Consider the following 24606-nt stretch of genomic DNA (forward strand, 5'->3'; position numbering starts at 1 on the left):
GCCTGGGTCATAATTCATTAGTGCATAGTGCCATGGAGTCTGCAATAGAATGGCTGGCCAAATGTAAAAATCGCACAAAAATGGAAATGGGAAGATGCATGCTTAAGGGCAAGTCTTTGCCAATAAATTCTGGTTGGATGCCATTATGTATTCCAACTATGTACTCAACAAAGTACCCACATGGGCATTGAAGACCATGGTCCATTACTCCCTATGAAGCATGGACTGGCCGGAATCCTGTGATTTTCCAAATGTGGGTGTTTGGGTCATTGGTATATGCACATGTTTCATGTCAGCCGAGGCATATGCTAGAGGATAAGGCCATCAAATGCATTTTCATTGGCTATAGCACACAAAGCAAAGAATATCGGTTGTATCAGCCTAGCACAGGGAGGGTGCTGAGAATGTTGCTTTACCTTGGCTGGACTGCGAAAAACCGCCATTCTGTTGAAGCCTTTGATGTATTTGATGCCCTTCACCGCTTCAGATCACACTTTGCAACGTGTAGCTCCAAATGCTTCTAGCAGCCCACAGCCTTTTCATGTTGCCCATGTTCAGCCTGATTTGCAGCAACATGATGATCATACTATTTAACAGGCAGTTGCAGGGAGGCGGGCTGTCATTAGACAGCAGAAAGGAGTTCCAAAGTGGCTCTTGGATACTCTACGGGACAGCAAGCAAGCTGATTTGCTTCATGTTGCTTTGATTGCTACAGCCTGCAATGAAGAGTCCCTTTGTCATAAGGATAAATTTGATAGCATAGAATGGATGGATGCCATGAAAGTTGAGCTTGATTCCATTCATTCAAAAGGTACATGGGAGTTGTGTGACTTGGCAGCAGACAAGCGTGCCATAGGCACTAGTGGGTCTACAAATTGAAGCAGAAAGATGATGGTAGTATTGACTGCTACAAAGCCCGCCTTGTTGCGAAAGGCTATGCCCAGCAATATGGCATCGACTTTGAGGAGACATTCGCTCCCACTTCACACATCATGACCATTCGGTGTGTCATTGCTCTCGCATTCCACAGGTGTTGGGAGGTCCACTAGCTGGACATTAAGACCGCTTTCCTTCATGGGGATTTACTGGAACCTCCAAGCTTTGAGGTTGACGGTTCTGGAAATAAGGAATGCAGGCTGAAAAAGTTTCTCTATGTTTTAAAGTAGGCACCACGCCCATGGTATGCGAAGATACATTCCTTTTCGCTATGCCTTGGATTTCAAAACAGCCCTACAATGGCTACTCTTTATGTCCGGAAGAGTGAATCAGAATTTCTGATTTTAATTCTTTATGTGGATGACATGCTTATCATTGGGCTAGACTCTCAGAAAATTGCAGATTTTAAGGCAGATTTGCAGAAATCATTTGCAATGTTAGATATGGGCTGATTGCACTATTATTTGGGCATCCAATTTGCTAATGTTGAGGGGTATAATGATGACTCACTTCAAATATATTGGCCAGCTCTTGCAGCGCTTCCAATTTGAGGATTGTAAGACGATTTCTCCTCCATTGGAGCTTGGCTACCGTTTCTCCTCCGATGATGGGATTGCCCCATGATAAAACATGCGTGCTTCAGGATCTATGGAGCACTCTAAGGTGGATGGAGCCTGTGTGGAAACATGATGAAGAGAGTGCTCATGACATGTACCTCAAGTCAATTAGGTTCCAAGATAGATTAGCTTGGACTCATAAAGAGAATCTTGAGATAGTGCAAAGTGCTTGATTGATATTACTTTAAATGAACCTCCCTTTTATAGGTGAGGGTACTTACATCCATATGCTTGCTCACATGTGGGATATCTCCTCCATGCCATGTGGCAGCTTGTCCTTTACTCATACCTTTGCTCTACATGTTTTCATGGCACCACAACTCTCAACACCTCCCCTTGGTGCCATGATCCTTTGGCTACTACAAGGTGGTCATATGTGAGTTACAAGATCAAATCCTCCCCTGGGTGCTTACATAGCTACTCTCAGGTGGTCAGGTTTGATTTACAAAATATAGGCAAGGTTGGCAAGGTTTTTGTTTCTCAATACATTCCATTGATATCACCTTTTGGCTCATGGCTTGATGACGATGCTGTGTAGTTGACCTGCTGGTTCTTCAATCTGCAATCTTCTTCCTTGTGTAGCTTCTTGCATGATGCTTTGTTCTTCCATGTGCCTTGATGCTTTATGTGTGGATGCCATGCTTCGTGCTATGGTCATCTCATGCACTTGTGCTTTCAGCATGCTTATGACAACGATGTGTGCATTCATGCTTTGCTTTTCCATTTGTTGCAAAGGTCTTACCAATTGATTTCTTTCAATATTGGCAGTGTCTAATTGCGTACAATGATTTTGATCTGACAGGTGCGTGGAGCTTGAAAAGACGATCACTTTTTCCTTTTGGTGCATGTCCAAATTCCTCCTGGATTGTGAGTTATGGCTGTCAAAGTTTCTGTGAAGAAGAGGCCTTTGATGATGTGGCACAAGGATTCACATGCTGAATTCCAAACTGTGCTTGGCAGGGGCTATGTGCTTAGGTGGCACTTTTAACTAAATCCATAACCTAACCATGGCTATGTTTAACCTTACTAGAGTTAGGTTTTATCTGCCACGTGGCACTCTGCCAACCAAAGACCACTAAACCAAACCTGGAGTTAACTAAACTGAACCATGGGTCCTATCTGCCACGTGGCTTTTCCAAGGAAGTCTTACAAAAAATGAAGTTTGCAGCAGGGAGCTCGGGGCAACGTTTATGAGCTGGTCGATGACGAGATCGTCATTTGAGCTAGGACGTGTTGGATCTGTAGTTGGCTGGAGCGTAGTTTTTGGGTGCGTTGTTAAAGAAGCTTGGTTGTTGGTAGGCATAGAAGCTCGTGGACGGTGTTGGAGTTGCTCTGCAGGGATGCTTGCTTATCGATGCTGTTGTTGATGAAGGAGCTGTTGTTTGAGAATTCGGCATTTGGAGCTATTGTGGACATACAGTCGTCGTTGTTGGAGAGTCTCTTTGCAGGGGAGCTCCTCGTTGGAGTGGATGGCATTGAAGATGTGCAGATCAGGGTCGAAGTTCGTCGATGGACTGTTGGAGAGGCATGTGGGCTCGCTCGTAGGCTGTCACGTGGAGGAGCGTTGCCGCATCTAAGAGCTGTGTTGAAGTCATTTGAGCACTAAGAAGGTGTTTGAAGAGGCTGATCGTGAGCTCGTCGATGGTTTGAGGCTTGAGAGACTCCAACAACAATCTCTATACAACCCTTGGAAGCGTGACAGAGATAGTCTCCGAAGCGGCTGCGTAGAGTGACACTCCTCAGACAACCAAAGATGCTTCTCCTTCCCTCCAGACAAAGGGAAAGACTACCTTCATAATCTGAATCAAGCATCGCTCTTTGTACAACTGTACCGAAATCCAAGTCTCAGCTGACGGTCTTAGGAGGAATAGGCAAGGCCACCGCCAAATTGTTTGTGGAGGAGAGCGCTATGGTGGTTCTTTCTTTTCACAAAACCGATGGACTAGATCTTTCTCCAAAGCTCTCTTTCCCTTAACAATGGAAATTTCCTCATCTGAGAAGAAGAAGAAGAAAGGGCACTTACTCATGAAGAGAAATTCTCTCACAATGGAAAGGAACCCAAGGAATCTCTCTCTCAAAACTAGAAGCGATAAACTCTCTAAACTTACATTCTAAAACTAATCTAGGAATGGAAGCAATCCTAGTGAACTACTAATGAGCTAAACTAGGAGAGCTAAACCTATGCTCTGATACCATGATAAAACATGTGTGCCTCAGGATCTATGGAGCACTCTAAGGTGGATGGAACCTGTGTGGAAACATGATGAAGAGAGTGCTCATGACATGTACCTCAAGTCAATTAGGTTCCAAGATAGATTAGCTTGGACTCATAAAGAGAATTTTGAGATAGTGCAAAGTGCTTGATTGATATTACTTCAAATGAACCTCCCTTTTATAGGTGAGGGTACTTACATCCATATGCTTGCTCACATGTGTGATATCTCCTCCATACCATGTGGCAGCTTGTCCTTTACTCATACTTTTGCTCTACATGTGCTCATGGCACCACAACTCTCAACACCTCATCTGATGCCAACTCTTTATGAGCAGGCTGTGGGCTGCCGGCATTATTTACTTATGTCATTCGCGACCTACTTTGCAGTATGCCGTTTCCCAGTTAAGTAGGTACATGCACAAGCCCGGCACGTAGCATTGGCAGGCGATGAAGTGGGTCTTCTGTTACTTGAAGAAAATGCAGCATTTGGGACTGTTCTATAGTGATCAGGCTTCATTGGATTTGCATACATTCACAGACAGTGATTGGGCAGGTTGTTATGACACCCGTGTGTCACACAATGGAAACTGTTTCATGCTTGGCTCTTCATGAATCTCTTGGTTTAGCAAGAAGCAGCCTATAGTTGCCACTTCTAGTTGTGAAGCTGAATACATGGCAGCCTTCACAGCTACAATAGAGTGTGTTTGGCTCTGTAAGTTACTCTCAAATCTTCATGTTAGCTAGGACACTTCTACTATCATCTACCTGATAGCTAGAGTGCTTTAGCAGTTGCACTAAATCCAATGTTTCATGTGCATACGAAGCACATTGAGGTCCATTATCATTATGTTCAATAGCGACTATTAGCTGGAGATATACAGTTGTCATATGTTCCCACGAAGGATAACTTAGCAGATCTCTTCACGAAGGTTATACTGCAATCCAAGTTTGAGGCTTTTCGACATGCCTTACATTTTGGCACCATTTATTACGTGATGTTGATCTCCTATCATAGGTTGCTATATCCAGCTTGGATGAGTATGTGCAACCATAGTTGCATCCGTACGCGTATGGATGGTTTTTCCGTACGTCCGTACGTACGGCCTTTCGTACGAGTGTGTGTGTTTTGGGTTTTTTTGTTGGCAGTGTTTTGTTTTGTAAGGTGTGTTTTTTGGGTGTGGTTTGGTTTTTTTGCTGTGTGTGTGTGTGGGGTTGTTTTGTTTGGGAGGGGGGATCGGTTTTGTGCTTGGCCAAAACCTCGAAAAACACATTTTTAGCACTATTCTAATCCGTACGTTGCTAATCGGTACTTCGTACACTGTTGGCCGACTTTGGCTGTGGTTGGCCTCAAGGATGGTCTCAAGGAGGCGGATGGCACTAATGCAGATGATGATGATGATGATGATGAGGATGAGCAAGAGAATGAGGATGGGGATGCAGGCTGCAGCTTGAGGCTTGAGCCTCATCGGTTGTGAATCGTGATGCATTTCAAGTTTCAGCTTTATTTCCGGGCTGTGGTAGCCTTTTCTTCTATGATGTTTTGCCTTTGATGTCTTGGTGTAGTACCTACTTCCAAGTTTCTACTACCTACTACCTTTGATCATGATGTTTGGTGTAGTATTGATCTATCATTCACTATGTATCAGAATCCAGATTTCAGATGACTCTGGTCTTTGGAGGGCGGATGACTTTAATATTAATACAAGTTTGAAGTCTGAAGTTTCAATTTGAAAGTTTGTAGCTCTATGTCAATGTAATGTGTACAATGTATATGTTTCTAAATGTTTTTGAGTAAAATTAGGGTCACGTATGTTTCAGCCCTAGGGGCTGAACCATACTCCAATCATACCTCCATACTCGTATGGCGTATGCGTATGGTAACATATGGAAAAAACTATGTGTGCAACCATGATATAGTTTCCTAGTATACCTGAGATGTATCCAGGTTAGTTCCGCCTTACCAAGAGGGGGGGTTTGTTAGCACTTAGCCGTGGTTGCCTTGTGGGCTACTAGTTAGGACATTTTGTCCTAGTCTTGGTCAACCAGTTGACTTTGGGGCCATATAGTGGCCACTCTTGTACTTTCTTCATTATCCATTTGCAAGTACTTTGTTTTCCCTCCGCTATTGTCTTCTCCTTGCATTCCTTTTGCACTCCATTGCTCCGTGCACCCAACAAGCCAGGCATCTTCTACCATGATCTACATTGAGAGCCCGAGTGCTTTAGCCATTGCACGTAATCTTGTCTTTATGCGCTTACCAAGCACATTGAGATACACTATCACTATGTTTGAGAGCGACTGTCACCTGGAGGCATACAGTTGTCCTACATTTCCATAGAGAATAGATCTTTCCACGAAGGCTCTACCGTGACCCAAGTTTGACATTTTCACTTGGTACCATTGTGATGTTTCCTCTTGCATTATCATAGGTTTCTATCTCCATCACAGATGAACACATGCAACCATGATTTAGTTTCCAGGTATGCTTGAGATGTGTCTAGGATACTTCAGCCATACCATGGAGGGGGTTTTGTTGCCACTTAGCTTTGGTATGGCCTTGTACGCCAGTTAGCACTTGTTGCCACTTAGCCCTAGTATGGCCTTGTAGGCCAATTAGGACTGCTAGTCCACTGGGGACAACACCTACATTTAGGTAGGACACATGGTCCACCTAGGACACCAGGGTGTACTTTGGTCTATATGACCCCTCATTTGTATTTTCTCATTGTCCATTTATATGCTGTTACGCTATTGATAGTACATGTAGGTTCATTTGTAAAGATAAAACACAACTCAAGTAAGAGCTAACAGGAAATCCTTTTTTTGCAAGCTTTGAGATTTTGATCTGTATGAGAAAAGTTGACTGCAGGCTGCATGCCATACTCCTTTTGTGGGGCCAGGGATTTGTTTTGGACTCAAGGCATTATTGTGGCCTCTGTTTTAATCTGAGTAAATCTTAATCAACCAAAGCTAAGTGAGCAAGTTGAAAGTGGATCTAGAATGAAAGTCGCCTCTCATTTTTGACTCTGGAACACTTTCCTTAACTTGGCAGGCATGTGGGAAGACCAAGTTGGCTTTAGCATTAGCAAGGAAGCTAGAAGAAGATCCTGTGGTTCTTGCTCACAAGTAAACTTTGCCCCATTTTGAACCACCTGTGAAATGAAAAGTTGCACTTCATGCTGACTGCTTCCCTGTGGTGGATTTTGTGAATTTTCATCTGCTCATTTGTGGGATATGAAATATGTATTTCAGAGTCTTTGTGAAGTGTGGTGAGCTGGGAGGAGAACAAGTTCAAGTTGTTCGGGCCGCATTGCAGGATGCTGTCTCTGAAGCTCTTCGACATGCTCCTTCCTTAATTATACTGGATGACTTAGACATAGCTATCCCATCAAATTCTAATTCAGAAAACACCGAACCATCCACTACCACGGTCGTTCTTGCAGAATTTCTTTCTGATCTTCTTGACAGCTTCCAGGTTCTTTGGCTTCATCTCATTTTCTTAGATGAGTATGCTAGGCTTTTAATCTGGCTATTTCACTAGCAATACATGCTTTTGAGAGTAGAAGTATGTGCACATTTAGTACTTTTTGTGCATTTGCCATTTATAAAGGAACTAATGTGGTAGTATCGGTCTGTGAGGAAGCTGTGGAGGTTGTTAAGATTGTTCTTTGTAACTTCCTTATAGCTTCTTTTACCATAAATGAATCAGGCTTACAGGAGAAATAGATGTGGAGGGCCTATTGCATTCCTTGCAATTGGACGTGCAGTCTCTAATCTCCCAGCATCCTTATGCTCCTCAGGTTATTGTTTTCTTATTTCAATTATGCTTAATTTAAGAAAATGGTTTCCTTGATAACTGAGGACTGGATATAAAAAGATGTTCCTGGATGAGGTAGAATATTTGGATATGTCCACATGTGTATTATGTCTTTCTAGTTAACATGCACCTCTGATTTTTTTTTGAAATTGAAGTGACTGTTGTCTTTATAATTCTTTCTACTTTTGCTGGTGCGTATGCCCTACTGAGCTTTCAAAGCAAAGTTTCTTGATCTTCAGCATAAGAAGCATAAGATATGATCATTCTTATGGTCATCCTTCCTCTCCAGAGATTTACACAAGCTGGGCATGAAGACCCTTAATGCTGATGTGAGTGTGAGTAAGAGGGTGGGTCTGTGAATGTGGATATTGATATACACCCATTATTGGGAGCTGATAAAGTTTACAGGTGAATTAGCGGACAAGTCGTGCCATGCACCTTGTGGGTGGTTATCATGTTGCCTAAAGGTGCAAATTTTATTCTCATTTTGTGAAAGGAATTTTTACCTGTTCACTGATTTGTGTTGTATATGCTGTTTCAGCAGACATGTAGATTCATCATTTGGGATTAAGGCACTTGTATGGGGATGATTCTTCATTGTTTTAGTATGTCACGTAGCTACCTTTCGCAGGAATTTAAAAAAAGTCCTCTTTGTCTGAGGAGTCAAAGTGTAATAATTCATGCCTTCCAAAGTAAATAGGTGAATATAATGTAGGCTAGTGCTTGATCCATCATCTTGGGAGCTTGTATGGGAGGATATATTTAGCTTGTGTGAGAGTGTTTGTTTAGCTCATGAGGCCAAAAAATCTAAACTTTGAAATTGTTTGCTAAAATAAAAATGAGAGGGCAAAGTCTGTTCAAGGATCGCAGTTGGGTTGTATGTAATATGCATGCTTGTATGAGAGGATATGTTTTGTTTGTTTTAGAGCCATTTATCACTGCCTATGCAAAATATTCCTTAGATGCAATCTTTATTACTACAACTCCATGGTTTTAGAGAGAGAAATAAATATCCATGGTTTTAGAGAGAGAAATAAATAAAGAAAGAAAGTTAATTAAAAGTGTATTCAAAAGATTGAAGGGTCTATGAGATTGAGAGAACCTAATACAACGAGCCAAAGGGGTGAGCATCCACACCCCTCACATTACGAATACAAAAAGGAGCCATAATCATAATGGTACCGATACATAAAGAGAAATCCCTAGACTCATAGCTGCTTCAGAGGTGAAATTTGGGAGATATCAGTTCGAAAGAACAAAGCCATCTTACGGCAGTAAATAAGACATTTAAAACTACCTCCTACAGGGAGCTCAAATCTCTTCGCATTTTGTCCTTATCGTTGCAGGGAAGTACACTAACATACACCCTGTGAGCAATGGGTTATGCAATTGATGTATGGGGGGAAATGGGAGTTAAAGATACATTTCCTTTTGCAGTTTCCCAGTGTATTATGAGATTGGGGACCAGCAGTACCATCTCTTCATGGATACCCAGGAGTATTGACACAATGTACACACCTCCTAGACCAGCAAAGACTGGCTGTTTTAACTCACAGGCAGACCCCCTTGGAGTTCTGACACACTCTTGACAGGCATTCTGATTATTGAAAATCCATTATCCATGTTAAAGGAAGTCACTAGGAGACAATATATACGTGGATCTCTGCCCAAATATACACCATCTACACCAGCAAAGACTGACAATTTTGATATTTACATACAGACCCTCCTTTGAGTTCTGAGACACTTGATGGGCATTCTGATAATCCTAGTCGCATGTTTTAGACTTCATGACATCAAAGGAAGTCGCTAGGAGGAAAGTGGGGGTAGTTCATTTAAAGGAAAATTTTCAAGTCTGTGTGGGAAAACAGAACTCTCAGGGTATTTCAAAGAGATTTAAATCACCTACTTTCTGCTCTCCTTTTCTAGACGTGTTCCTTTCTCCTAAAGCTAATTTTTAAGGTCAAGTGTTGGTAGCTTTATTCGTTGGTTCACCTTTGTAAGTTCAATGAAATAAAACAGTTTTGTATGGGTGCTCCTGTCTAGTGTAATAAGTTTCCCGATATCCCTCTTCTCATCTTTATCTGATATTAAATGAATTTTTTCTTTCATATTGTAATAATAGTAATAAAGACTTTAAAAAAGGTTTTGTTGTACACCTTTTTGATGTTTTAGTCTGTATGGCACTGCTCAATTACTGATGATCTTTTTCCTGGTATCAGATCCATCTCCTTTATGGTGTTTGTATTTGTAGGGAGGGTTGACTTCTTGCTACATAGATTTAGACAAATTTCGTGCCGGTTGGCTGCTTTGTTGACCAAGGATGTGTGTGATTTTGATTCCAATCTTTTTTTTGCTTGGTTGCGTACTACAGGGAGGTTTGACTTTCAGGTTGCACTGCCAGCTCCAACCACTACAGAACGTGCTGCAATTCTTCATCAAGAGCTTGAACTTCGCAACTTTTTTTGTGACCAGCATATTATTTCTGAGATTGCTGCTACCTGCGATGGCTATGACACAGCTGATCTAGTAATAACTTTCCTGTTTACTTTACTCAACGCTTATCAAACTCTTTGTCTACATTGCTATCGGGAAAAACGTGCACAAGTGGAAGGGTTTTCTTCCATTTTTCTTGTTGGGGATGCAGGAGATAAAAGGGGGGGGAGGGTTTGGGAGTTTTTTTTTAAAAACAACTAGAATGTTGAAGTACAGATGCCTTCTTGTTACAAATGATCATGTTCGTGTGTCAATAACTTTGATCACTTTAAATACTGGCAGGAAGTGGTGGTTGACAGGGCAGTCCACGTTGCTGCTGCCCGATTACTCTCGTTAGCGAAGTCTAATAAGGGATGCCTGATAGACAATCTCCAGGGAGAAAATGGCAATCACAAAGCACAGGATGGAAGGGTGCAACAAACAATTATGGAAATGCAGAAACAGAAATTTGAGTTGTTTAAGGAAGACTTTGCTGAAGCCCTTGATGGCTTTCTTCCTGTCTCAATGAGAGATGTTGCAAAGTCTGGTGGCCAAATAGGAAGACTGGGTTGGGAGGATGTTGGAGGACTTGCTGAAACTTGTCGGGCTCTGCGAGAGGTACAGAACGCATTTCAGTAAATGTGTGCCTTTCTACAGTTGCGTGTGTGTAATTCTTGCTGATACTTGTCATGCTTTGCCAGAGGTACAGAACGCATTTCAGTAAATGTGCGCCTTTCTACAGTTGCGTGTGTGTAATTGCTGATTGGAATTGCTCGTATAAAGAATTGGCAAAAGTCACTGTCATGTCTTTTCGTTTTTGGTGAAAATTTATTGAAACCTAGTCCAAAGTAAATGCACCATAGAATTTCGTTTCCGATCATGACTCCCCTCAAATTGCTGGGGCTGCCTTCCACTCCTCAAACCCTCACCTCTCCTTGCTGCCTCTGCTCTTCTCCTTCCTGTTTTCTTCTGTTCCGAATTTTGTACTTTATGGTTCCTTTTTGCTGTCTTTACCATCCATTATATATGATGGCTTAAAAGAGAGTGGCTTAAAAGAGAGCTCTTTTATGTATTTCATCCCCTAAGGGCTTTTCTCATTGGCAGTTATGTGTTCATACAATGAGCATTCCAATATTTCAGCATGTTTTAGAAGGGAATTGTGTCATCTTTTTTACAGCTAGTTTCTTTGTGCTACCCTTCATTGTGTGTAGTATAGCTCAAAAGAGAGGTCTTTCGATGTATGTCAAACCCCTTGGAGGATTTTTCCAGCGGTGATTGGGTGTAGAAATTGTGTATAAACGAATATTTCAATGGGTGTCATACCGCGTTCAAGTTGGCCACTCTACATAGCACCATATGATGCATGCCCATATTTTGGGGGTAGAGGGATTCCGTACATTGCCCTTTGTTACCAAGATGAGAGGATATATAAAGAGAGAGTGAATCTTTCAGAGGTCAAACGGACAAGATGCTTAGCTTGAAATAGCTTGGATAGCAGAAGACATGGACTTAATGTTTGTTTCATGTGTGCAAGTTCAAAAAATGTTTTTGAGAGTTTTGTAGCACCTCTCTGCCTGCAGGCGTGGAAAACAATTATACTTTACTTTGGTGTGCTCTTGACCAGATGCTGGAGCTGCCAGTGAAGTACAGTAAGATATTTGCAAATGCGCCATTACGCTTGCGGTCTGGTGTTCTGTTGTATGGTCCTCCAGGATGTGGGAAAACCCATGTTGTGGGTGCTACTGCAGCTGCGTGCTCAATACGGTTGATCTCTGTGAAGGGTCCTGAACTTCTGAATAAATACATTGGAGCATCAGAACAAGGGGTGAGTCTCAGAAATACTGCTTTGATTTTGCAGGAAATACGTACTTGCCAAATTGCATATCATGATAGTTTTTGGAAGCATCTAGCCAAGTGCTTTCCCTCATTGGTACTTTTCTAATCAGGTCCGTGACATATTTGCCAAAGCTACCGCTGCTGCTCCTTGTATATTATTCTTTGATGAATTTGATGCCATAGCTCCGAAGCGGGGCCATGATAACACAGGTGTCACAGATCGAGTTGTCAATCAAGTATGCTTTTTTCCTTTTAATTGAGAATTGATGAGAATATGAGCATTGCTTTACTGAATGGTTTGCCTTTCTCCAACTTAAGGTTCTCTCTCTCTCTCTCTCTCTCTCTTTGATTGTATTTTGTCTCATAGGCCGGTGGACCTCCCAAAGATGTACAGCTCTCTCTCTCTCTCACAACTCCACTCCAGCTAGATGCAGCCTTTCAGACCATCACATATCTACACCGGGTTAGATCATATGGGGACTGCACATCAGGGAGACAGAGGTTGCCATGGTTGGCTCTTGATTCCTCCATGAGGTTGGCAGTAGAGGGAGACGAGCGATGCTGGTATGCACGGACTCACAGATGGTTTGTGAGACTAGGGTTCCACATCGATAGGATACCTCCTTTTCAGTACAATTTAGATGCCCCTCCGGTACTCCCACCCACCATCCCGATTGGGCCACATACCAACCAGGTCATTCCAGAGGATCTGCTGCAGCTACACACCTTTAGGACCTGGTTGGAGCCGAGGGAGCTTCCAGTGAAGCTGAGTTCCCACAGAGATTACTGTCTTCGCATTTCGGAGGAGGGATTCATCACACCACCGGGGTACACTGAGCTTCATATGCCTCACTTCGGATCTCCATCGGACAGTTTTGGGTATCATCACACCACCTCCGCATAGAGAGCGGCAGAGCAGAGGGGATTCCCAGGGAACATCGCTTATGCATATTGTGCGACTGTCCGGGGGTTGAGTCGGAGGAGCATTTTATTTTCAGGTGCCCAGTGTACTACGAGATCCGAGGTCACTACCACTGCCTCTTTAGAGACGGCTCCAGGCTCCTTTCCAGATTCCTCGCCTACCCAGATCAGAGATGCCTCGCGGCCTTGATTCACGAGGGAGTCCGACATAGAGAGTACTTACTCAGGCGACGGGGCTTGGCCACATCATCAGACACCTCTTAGAGCAGGATCACAGAGTTCTTTCCATCGAGTGACATTGATCATCCAATCTCGAGCCGCCGACGTGACAAAGACTTTGATCCGACAATCGCAGCACTACACACGAGACATCGAGGGGACACACAGATCACTCTGGGGGATCTCCCGTCATTGTTTAGACCCGGGATACGTCCCACAGGAGTCACGGTGGCTCTGGTCTTGCGTCGAGCCTCGTCCAGGAGACCGAGACGCACGACACCTCTTGACAGGCACCCGCGTCCCATCAACGGCTATGCACCAGCCAGGGGGACATGACATACGGAGGATTCCGCTCCGCTCCAGTCCTTTTCTTTTCATTGTTACATCCAGATGTATTTGATTATGTATGATCAGACTTACGATTTAGCACGGGTGATGATGCTCGTTTCAGTAGCTCCACCCTTACTGTGATTTGTCTCAGGTTTTCTTTCAGTCTCATAGACCCATCGGTCTTCTGAAGACTCTAATAAAATTTCTTTCTTTCTTTTTCTTTTTCTTTCTCTCTCACTAGCTGAGATTAAAAAGCAAGGAGGGAAAGTACAAGAAGAGTGGAGGAAGGAAATGGCCAAGAAATAGGAATGGGAGAAAGAGAAAGCAAGATGGGAAAGTGAAAAACAAAGCTCCAAGACAAAGTACTTGCACTGGGGCATTGAATTACAGCAGATGAGAGACATGCAAATGACCTTGGAGAGGGGCTGCAAAACCATGGAAGAGCTCAAAGCAGAGAATGCAACTCTCAAAAAAGAGATGGCTGCCATGTAGGCCACAATGAACAAGAAACAAGCTGAGTTTACACAGCAGCTTACGAAAGGGAAAGAAGAGATACTTGAATGGACAGCAGTGGTAAAAAAGCCCCTAAGGAGGAGTTCATTTCTGAGGCTCTAGAGGAAGGGAAAAGAAGGGCCAGCAAGGCTTTGAATGTTTTGGTAAGAGGCTTGATAGGGGGGGACATCCCAATGGCATTAAGATGGATGTCAATCTTACAGCCTGGAGCACAGGCAAGACGAAATCATCAACAAGACCATTAAGATGGGTGTCAATCTTACGTGCTAGACAGCCTGGAGGGTAGGCAAGGCGAAATCACCAACAAGACCATTAGTGCTGAAAATTCGGACTGTCATGGATAGGTCTACCTTGTGAGTATGAGGGAAACTCTGAAAGGGACCATGATATACTCGATTGACGACCTCACTCTCTTACAGGAGGAGCACAGAAGGGAGGGGCTGATACGAGTAATGGCAGCAAGAGAGGCAAGAAAGTGGGTGGCATACAAAGATGGCAAAGTGATTATCCGGGAAAGAGTGGACGAGGGAGATAAAGAAGAAGGGGAATTATGACAGTGTCAGGCCAATGCAAAGTGGATTGAAAATGACAATGTGGAATTGCAATGGTACACTTTGGTCCGATCCAAGGGAGTTCTTGGAGACATACATTGACAGAGACATGATATTATATACCAAGACACATGAGAGCCCTGAAAGAAAGAAAGGAAGATGTATTAACATCTGCAAGAGGCCTCGCGGGCCTATGAGGCAAAGTACAAAACCAAAAGTAACTCATACAAGCCACTATGGGCTGAAGCAAAGGGCTCATTGAGGTCCTTGCTGAAAGCTAAAGTGCCAAACTAGTGAGCATAAAAGCAGAGTAGCAAAGTAGCAAAATAGAATCAGGCGCTCAGAGCTAACGCTCCTAGTACACGCATAGGCTCCATATATCTAGGTACCCTGGTGGCTCTCTGATGAGATGTGAGGAGCTCTCGTATCTGTGCTTGTCGAGCTGTCTCTCGAGGCGGCGGAGGGCCCGGTCTCCTTAATCTCTGTATCCGATGGGCTACGTCAAGGGTGACACCTCATCTCTTGCAGTCTCCTCTGAGGAGGGCTGAAATAGACCGGACCTCGATCGTGCATGCTCTGGTCACTCTTCGTGCCGCATGTGGAGTGTGAGCCTCTTGTTTGGTAGGATCGTGGCAGTAACTCTCACTGCTAAACCATGATGCTCTCATCTCGTCAAGTTCCTCTTCCTCAGCCTCCCCGATGGTTGACTCAGACGCATAGAAGTCTGTAACATGTGTCTGTGCTTGGTTGATCTCGGTGTCCTATGGCATTGCCTCTTGCTGCTCTCTGGTCTGCCACATCAGTATATCTGTGTGTCGTGCATCTCAATCAGATAGAGCCCTACACAAACTTGGTCGGGAAAGTGGATTAGTTGTTTAAGCGGACTAAAGTCATGCCCTTCCTGAAAGAGGCATTGATATCGCCCTCGGATCTCATAGTAGATTGGATAGACACAGAGAAAATGCTCTTTTGTCTCCAACCCCCCAATTGTGCGTAGTCTGCATATCCTCTGCTCTTTGGGTATGCCTGCAACTCTCCCTGTCTCAATCCGCAGCTAATGTGACGAGACTCGCAACTATTCGATGGCGATCTTGAGTGTATGTGAGACTCTCCTATCCTCGAGGTATTGAGGACCAATGACAAGACTATACTTCGAGACCCTCAAGAAGGGTAGAACTAGATCTTGGTAGGGAACTCCTCTCCCCCACAAGCCCTAGATGTATGAAGCTAGAGGAGGTCCAACCGTATGATACGTTGATCCCATCTCGTGGGATCATCTCGGGTGGTGCATCCATGCTATACTGAAAGGGGGCAAGTCTGTCCATTTGAATGCTGTGACTACCAAAGCATGTGGATACCCATGCGTACCATGCTGTATCAACATCGCTCTCTGACAGTCGCTTGGAAGATCCAATGCTAGCCTCGGTATCTCCACTGGGGTAAGGCCCAAACTCTATAGAGGAAAGTCACTGTCTGAAATCAATCTGGAGAGGGGTCATGGCGAACTCTACCTGTATAATCTGATGGGGGACTGAGGGCTTGCTCCGAATCATCCTAGATCCCATAGTCATCTATAGCCTCTCAAATCTCTTCCACTCTGTCACGGAAATGTCACTCCCCCAAAAAGGTTAGTCGGGCCAAAGCACGCCGTCCTTGTGTGGGTCGTGCTGTAGTTGCATGGGTCATCGTGAAACATGTTCTGGTGAACACTACCCCCAAATATGTGTAAGACTACACTATCTCCACTGGCTCATCTCGTTACGTGAAGCTATGGCGACGGGACACTACTCGCGAAGCGTTGAAGATCATAACCTTGGTCTTTCCAAGGTTAACTGTCAAGTCTCTCTCACTACTGTTGAGAAAGCACCCGCATATAAAGCCACTTGTTGAACTAGAGATTCAAAGAGGAGTGACTTTGCATTCACATGCTAAAAGTGTGAACAATGTCTCTAATCTCAATAAAGAGGTATGCCCTTTGGTAAGTTGTGCATGTGCTGGCTTCATCAGAAGCTTAGGGCTTGTGAAAATGCACCCCAAATATACATAAGACCTAACTAGCTCCTGTGCAAGTGTGTGAGCATCTTGCTGGAGCATAGCATCGTTAGAGTTAGGGGCCCTCAGAAAATGCCTTCAGAGTAGTGAGATGCTTCTGTAACCCTTGTGCTGTGTTTGATATTTGAAGCACATCATTTGCATACAACAACATGGGTATGACTGATTGTGATAGGATCGATCCTCGACCTCCAGGTTGTTCAAAGAGGATGCTATATCATCTATGTAAAGTTTAAAGAGGGTGGGGCAGACGGGTCAACCTACTTCACACCAGTGGTGGTGCTCACGTCCTCGACATTCCTTGTGTGGTGCACATTTTGCCTGTATCCTCTCACACAAAGCCATGACTGCTTAGATGACATCATGTGTCATATCCAAAGCTTGAATCTTCATATAAGTCAAGCTCAAGGTACAAAGTTAAATGCTTTTGGAGACAAGAATGGTCTATATGACATAAACAGGAACTTGGGAAGCGTGTAAGTGCTTCTCCCATCTAGTATAACAAAAAAAAAAAGAAACTAAATTACAATTTACATGTGTCTTGAGTACACCATGAGTGTGGAATACATATCTCTATGGGATGGAGAGAGCAAGGTATGGATACGAGGGATGGAGGGATGGTAATATCAAGCACAATAAAGAAGTTGAAATATCTAGATTGCATCTCAATGTATTATGCCACAAGTTTTGACTTTTGATGATGTAGGGATGCCATGGCATAAAGTCCACATATGCATGATGATTGCACTTGCTTCTTGTCCTCTTTTTTAAAAAGAGGATATCTTTGTGTTTGAGGTTTCTTGGGCGGTACCTGAGAAACCTCCTTAAGTTCCAACTCTAGAATTTCCCGTAGTGTCGTCATATATTTGGGTATAATTGATGGCTTCCTCAAAGGTTTTAGGAGATTTCTTCTCACCTCAACGTTGTAGATGTCCTTTAAACCTCTCACGAAACCGCTTATCTTTTGGAATTTATCAATTCCCTTTAACTTAAGAACTGCGTTGGTATAATTCACTATGTGTTGGGCTAAGGTATTTTGTCCCATACTTAGAATTATCCCATGCTTCCCATGCGCTTTCTAGCTCATTTTCAAATGAAAATTCTTTTAGGAAAGCTTGCTCAAACTCAGCCCAATACTTTGGGATCCTATTAGTTTCCTTGAGGCTCATCCACCATTTATACACTTTGTTTCAAAAATGTGTTTAGCGTCCTTGTTTCTTTCTTTTTCTTCCAAGTTGAATATTGATGGTTTTAAGTCCTTAAGAATGTTTGAGGTTTCTTTAAGACGAGAGGTAGTCACCTCAATTTGACTTGGAGGAGTTGGTGATTTAACTACAAGAGTTACTGATTGAGAATCAGATACCTTAGAGATGACTTCCGCTAGAGTTTTAATGAGCGATTAATAGACTCGAACTATATTTCTATGTTTTACATTCGGTTTTCTAGTTTTGTGAATTTTGAGTACAGAATTCCGTAATAAATCATAATGTGTCCTTCAAATTCATAGTATCCTCGTGAGCCTCCTTTTGTGTTTCCTCAGCAACAATAGCCTCTCCTTTCCTTGCTTTCCATAATCATCCTCTCTCTCTTTAGATTCGTCTTTTTTTTTTTTTTTTTTTGCAACACAAAAAAAACTTTAGATTCGTAATTTTAAAGGGAGAATTTCCAACAATTATAACACAAAATGCTTTATCATAGAGTGACAGATGCAATGTCCACTTCCTTGTTATTTGTTCGAGGTCTTGGATTCTGAATTCGAAATTGACACATCCTTTGCTTCTCAGCCTTTGCTTTCAATCCCACTCTTTAGAATTACTTCATCCACAAGCTCGATCTCCTCAATTTCGATCTTGATTTTTTGCTTTGAATTTTGCGAGGCTAATGGTTGGAGCACCTTAGGATCTTCAAAGAGGGAGGGCCTTAGAGAAGGAATCAAGTACCTTTGAAAGGAATAAAGTAGCTTAGAGAGAGAGGGGTAAAAAGAGAAGAGCCTTCAAGCAAGGTCCTGCAAGGATGATGTGGCTTTTTGGCTAAGGTCGGCAAGGGATGAATTGCCGGTTGAGGTGGGGTGAAGCGGGGAAAGAGCAAGCAGCAGCTACAGTCCATTCCGTCCCCAGCTGGGGGCAGGGAGGGGCTGAACGAAGGCTGGGGAAGTGCCCTCTCCCCGGAACCGAAAGATTTAACACTAAGTTTGTTTGACATGGCCGCCTTCTTTTTCCATCTTTTCTTCTCTGTGTTCATTCACAGGTTGCGTCATGGCACTTTGTTGTGTCAAATATCCCTTAATTTGCTTCTCTCACTCTTCCTTATTTCTTTGCGGTAGCCTGTGCTTCATAATATAGTTGTCCTTCTGTAGTCCTGTTGCTGCAGATCGCCACAAGGCATCAACTGGCTGAGCAGAGAAAATGATGAACGCTGCCAAGGTTTTCTTATCTCTATTCAGTTTTCAGACGGATATTGGTGGGCAGAGCTAAGTCACCATTTCCATAAGAAATTATCCATTCTCAAGACCATGTCTGATGCAGGCTGTCAAAGCTCACTGATGGGACCAGCCCATCCTAACAAGATGCATCGCCTGTTGCTCAGTTGCTCTCTTTGGGTTCTTTTAGCTAAGCTTGGAGTCTTTGCCATATCCCATCGATACAAAAGAGTTTGGAATTCTGGTAAAGCGACTTGTGAGAGGAGGAATAAGTCGTTGAAAATTTCTTTAAGGCAAGCAATGGCGAATCTGCCCAGGTGTGTTCACAAGAAAAAGGAATTGTTACGGTGCTATTACATTGAAAGCCTTCCAATGGTGAATCGTTGGCCCGTGTAGAAAAACAATGGCTGCAACGTTCACTCCCCTTTCCCATGAGACTGAACCTGATGCTCTGATACCAGGGAAACACCAAGCAAACTAAGAGGGCTCCTGCACAATTACCATCGAGCCACAGGTCCTCAAAAGCTCCCAGTCTCTGTTCTTCTCTCATGAACTCTCTACGAGTTTCTTCTTCTGGTTCTACTTGGTTGGAGCTTTCTCCAGAACCCTCCCCCCTGCCCAATGGCCGCCATGTGGATTCTTCTTGGTGTAACACTTCTTGGTCTATGTCATGATACAAAGGGCATAAACTGGGGCATGTAATGAGTGCATCCATTTTTAAACCATACATTGTTACCACTGCATCGCCAAAGTCTCAGTGTTTTGTTGGAAATCTTTCATTATCAAGTTCTTCTTACTTCATATTTGAATATGTGTTGATGTGGGTATGCATGTTCTTGTCCTGCAGCTGCTGACAGAACTTGACGGTGTAGAAGCTCTAAACGGTGTCTTTGTTTTTGCTGCTACCAGGTAGAGAATTTACCTGCATCCCTGCCCCCAAAAGAAAAAGGGGAAAACAAAACAGATTCTTTACTTTCCAAGTTCAAAGGAAACAAAGTTGAAATCTCTATGCCCTTGACGGATTTTTTAAAATTGGATTTTTTTCTCTGATATGCTACTTTGAGTGGAACTTGACATCCAGAATCTCTGTGGTAAGTGAACAGTCGTCCAGATCTGCTTGACGCAGCATTGCTTCGTCCTGGTCGCTTAGACCGTCTTCTCCTTTGTGACTTTCCCACAGCAGGAGAACGTCTGGAGATATTGAAAGTTCTCTCTCGCAAGGTCAGGCTCATTATCTCTCTTCGTACGTGCATGTATGCTTTTACTTTTATGCCTTGCAGAAATTCAGAGAATCAGCATAATCTTAATATGTCATTGTCAGTGACCTGGGCTGACTGAGAAATTTTTTAGTGCTCTATGTTACGTTTAAGTTAGCTTGTAGTGAATGCACATCCATGGTACTTTGGGATTGAGTACTTGTAATTTGGTGCTAAATATCCTTAATCTTGTTTCTAGACATCAATTACTCTGAGCATTTATCTTCTATTACATGGCTATGGAGCTTCTCATTCCAGAGAGAGAGAGTGATCTCTTTCGCAATCATTTGCAGACTAGAATTTTCCAGACTATTCATCTTCTATTGCATGATTGTGCAGCTTTCCCTTGCTGAGGATGTTAATTTGAATGTGGTGGCTTCGCTGACGGAGCATTTCAGTGGTGCTGATCTGCAAGCAGTCTTATCTGATGCTCAGTTAGAAGCGGTCCACAGCTTTTTAACGCACTCAAAGAGCAAAGAAGCTGCTTCTGGAAAATCTGAAACCATCATTATTACCATGGAGTTGTTGAGATCTGTATTAGTTAAGTCAAGGCCTTCAGTCTCCGAGGGGGAGAGGTGGCGGCTCTCTAATATATACAAAGAATTCATGAGCTCTAGGTCTTCTATTGCAGGAAAGGTAGATCTTGTTTTGTGTTCTTCTGTTAAGTGCAACGTTACAGATAGATGTTATGTTCTGAATGTGATGTGCCAAGTCATATCTGACTGACATGATTTCCATTTCTCTTTTCCAGGCCCGAGACACAAAAGGAAAACGAGTAACATTGGCTTAATTCGTCAAGGAATTTCAGAAAATTATTTATTCTCTCTTTCAGGCTGTAATCTGTTTTAAGAGGCGGTGTTCGGTGTCCCTTCATTCATTCATGGTAAGAATAGACTCTCTGTATTAGTGGTCTACCAGGCCACTATGTTTTCAGTTTTGATAACAGCGTCTTCAGTTTAACCTAGCAACTAGAGGCAAAGTAAAAGAAGTCCTAATTTCAGTGGTACCACCCCCAAAATTCCCGAACCCCCTTCCTCTCTCTCTCACTCACACAGAGTTTAGTCTAACTTCTTCCATCGTTTGGTGGCTCAAGGGTCCATGTATTGCCACTGAACCATACCTAACTGGTATTACAAGGATTAATGATCGAGGGAAAGCTCCAATCAAGGGTTAGATTGTGAGCTGACGTCTAGCAATGAGGTGCACCTAGAATTGGCCATAATGATGATGATGATGCCACTTCTATGGCTCAGATAATCTACTTTCAGTGAACAAGATGTCAATTATAGGGTGGGAAATAAAACTGTATTTGATTACCAGGAGCTGCCCAGAATGTTGAGATCATCAGGATTTCTCCCCTCCCTTCAGCGAAGAGTTAAAGTGATATTTCTTTATTGAGATAACCGTGTCCTGGAGAGTTCGTGGACTGTTCGTCTATTGTGAAGGTGGTTGAAACATCGACTACCTTGCACCCTCCCCATTGGGAATTATGGCTTTTTCCTTCATGTCAGCTTCATTGTAACCCTGCAGAGTGGGCATGGCATGAGGTGGTTAACCCCTTGGAAGCACCCATAACTCCAGTACACTACCAGGATTAGCTACAGGATTTTACAGGAGGATCTTCGTCACAGAGAATGTTTTGCGCAATTGGGTAGATCTGTGTTTTGAAAGGTCAAAGCTCACATTTATCGTGTATATACATACACATGTTCAAAGTGGTTGTGGTTGCTTACCCCTCAATAATGGGTTATATGTAAGTTTGTAAAAGGTCATGCCCTTTCAGCATGTTCCATAAATGAGCAGCAGTTGTGGCGATCTGATTACTTAAAAAATCATTATGCATTTACAGTGTTTTTTACATGCAACTACAATAGACATCTGCCAAAACATGAAGCATGCTACCACATGCCGGTAACCAAAGAGTGTCCCAATCCAGATGACGAGAATATACTTCCATCCATCAAGTGAATCATGACACTGCAAGCATGCTACCACAGGCCGGTAACCAAAGAGTGTCCCAATCCAGATGACGAGAATATACTTCCATCCATCAAGTGAATCATGTCACTGCTGATTATACGGATTTCCTCATAGCAGAAAGTTAGTCATTCAAATCAGATATGAAGATCTGGAAAGGGAATCATACCATTACACTCCTAATGACTACTGTTTGAGGGGATTTTGGGAGAAAAGGACCTAACTGGGTACTTGAAAGTAATCACCAACTTAGCAATGATCCAAATTCTAAGTTCTAATCATCTAAGTTGTATTTGGGGCCAGTTCGCTTACATAGTATGCAAACCACAAGGGGGATTTGGAATGGCAACCTTTGTGTATGTAGTGATTGCTAAAATGTGAGCAAGCTTGTGTTTACATAAGAATATTCAACCACACATGAAACTATACATTTTGAAATATCCTATATCGGACGCACTATTTTAGAGCCATAAAGCAAAGACGTTTATGCAACATAGTAAAGAAGTAAGGTGGGGCTAGTAATTATCATTGTTAATACAAGGAGATGTACGAAATTCAAACACTTTGTTGTATGCAAGGTTCGATGTAAACTCGAAAGACTCCTTGTATCTCCATGTTATGAATCCTTTCATTTGCCCATAAGTACATTTGTTTACCTCCATACTTCTAAGAGGATAGGCTCTACTATTCCTTTGTCAAGCAAATTTCTATGTAGGTGTTTATAAAAGCACTATAAACGATAATCAAATTGACAAATAATCAAACTATACTTTCCTTTATTAATTACCATAAACTATAATTAAAATTGACAAATAATTATTATGTTGGTTTAGGCAAATCATCGGACCTCTTTTACTTTGTTCAAGGGGAAGACTCTAACCTACACCCATCTATAAAAAAGGAGATTAGAAGTTGTAGAAATTTATGGGACTATAGGAATCAATGCTAACTCTTGATTTTTTTGGTCATAATAAAACAATATTTATGATTTTAAGTGAATGATTTTTATAAAAATGTTTTTATCTAATATGTTATAAGATGCAACTTTTGGAATTGTCAAAACACATAAAAGTTCAAAAGAAAACTATGAAAAAACAAGCCAAGAGTTCAACTCTTATTGATACATCATGGAATACATGAAAACCTCAAAGAATCAATGCACCATGCAAAACATGAAAAGGCCATAATTTTGGCTGGGATTGAGAGAGGAAAGTGTTTTCCCTCCACACCTTGAGAGAAAATACTCCTAGTCGATGTTGATGTGGATCCTAAACTATGTGGCCACATAATATTTGTCCCAATACCAGCCAAAGTCCTTAGTTGGGTCAACTTCCCTCCTATCACGTGCTTTAGTACATTTGGCTTCCTAAGTGTGTCAAGTAGTGATGTTGGCAATGATATCCCAAAATGAGGCTTGTATTAAGTGAAAAGAATTGTGTCCAATCAACAAAATTGAATATGTTGATGTTAGAACATTGATAGCCTATGAAGCATCTTTGGTCACATTAAATACCTCAAGCCTAGTGAAGGAAAGCCAAGCTATTGAGACTCGAGTGATTGACAAAATGGAAGAGATGAACCCTTCCATAGGCCTTGTAATCGTTGCGTAGATAATTTTCTTTGCACTCCCAAATAGGCCTTGTAATCCTTGCGTAGATAATCTTGGCTTTTTTCCACTCCCAAATAGATTCAATTCATTGTGGAGTTTTGTTGGTCTATTGTAATCCCTCCATAAATAGAAGTCAAAAGAAAATAGTAATCTTTCTATTTTTGAGTGATCTCCAAAGTCTCCTCCAAAAGCACTTATGCAAACCCAAAGTGATCTTAAATCTCTTCGAATTAGTTGCTCTAGAATATCTCTAGCCTCTAAACCCTAAATTTGAAGTTTCTTGGTGGTGTTGATTGTAGATTGGAAAAATGGCATGCTTTTGGAATGATTGCTTGGAACCAATCACTCCCACTCACCGGATCCCATTACAAGTACTTCATAGATAGCCTCTAAGCACCAACAAGGATATTCTCAAGACGAGGGTTGACATACCAACTTGAAACAAACTAGCACTATTCAACATGGCCCACTACTATCATAGGGTCGAGGTGAGCTTGAGACACCTAAGTTGTAGTCTAAAGGCCCAAGATGGTTAGTAGTTCTCTAGTAAATTATGGCCTATTTTTTTTCAAACATAAAGGAAATGCTTTCAAAAAACCAAAAAGACCTTAGGAGAAATTAGATTTGCTTTAAATAATGGCTGTCATAAGGCCATGGAAGGATTATTATATAGACGTAAATGTTAAGAAACCCAATTACAAAATCCATTCACTTTATTGAGTAAAACACCTAATTATGTAAAAGGTTATGCACAATTTCTATTTTTAGAGAATGAAAATAAGCAGCTATTAATAATTTCAAAGGCATTATGTTATCCATTTAGTTACCTATTGCAATATACAGTAAGGTGGAGACTAGTAACT

General features: G+C 42.3%; 1 protein-coding gene across 4 annotated transcripts in view; it reads left to right on the plus strand.

Annotated features, from left to right (window-relative positions):
• PEX1 (peroxisome 1) overlaps positions 1-22426 on the plus strand; it is a 57370-nt gene extending 34944 nt beyond the window's left edge. For 2 of the 4 annotated variants that reach the window (XR_015540990.1, XR_015540989.1), the window contains exons 9-20: positions 6821-6894; positions 7021-7243; positions 7478-7568; positions 9960-10114; positions 10364-10678; positions 11685-11885; positions 12007-12132; positions 19749-19810; positions 20005-20122; positions 20497-20793; positions 20909-21040; positions 21251-22426. Coding sequence is in view for 1 of the 4 variants with exons in the window: in XM_087374540.1 (XP_087230666.1) it covers positions 6821-6894; positions 7021-7243; positions 7478-7568; positions 9960-10114; positions 10364-10678; positions 11685-11885; positions 12007-12132; positions 19749-19810; positions 20005-20122; positions 20497-20793; positions 20909-20947 (1701 nt within the window). In the remaining 3 variants the exon portion in view is untranslated. Of the gene's footprint in view, positions 1-6820; positions 6895-7020; positions 7244-7477; positions 7569-9959; positions 10115-10363; positions 10679-11684; positions 11886-12006; positions 12133-19748; positions 19811-20004; positions 20123-20496; positions 20794-20908; positions 21201-21250 lie in introns of those variants that run through there. The other 2 variants (XR_015540991.1, XM_087374540.1) reach the window with 2 other exon arrangements.
• The last annotated feature ends 2180 nt before the right edge of the window (positions 22427-24606 follow it).

This window comes from Dipteris shenzhenensis, chromosome 5 (genome assembly GCF_047967505.1).
Source record: "Dipteris shenzhenensis isolate YYH24624 ecotype China chromosome 5, Dip_SZ_1.0, whole genome shotgun sequence".
Classification (NCBI taxonomy): Eukaryota; Viridiplantae; Streptophyta; class Polypodiopsida; order Gleicheniales; family Dipteridaceae; genus Dipteris; species Dipteris shenzhenensis.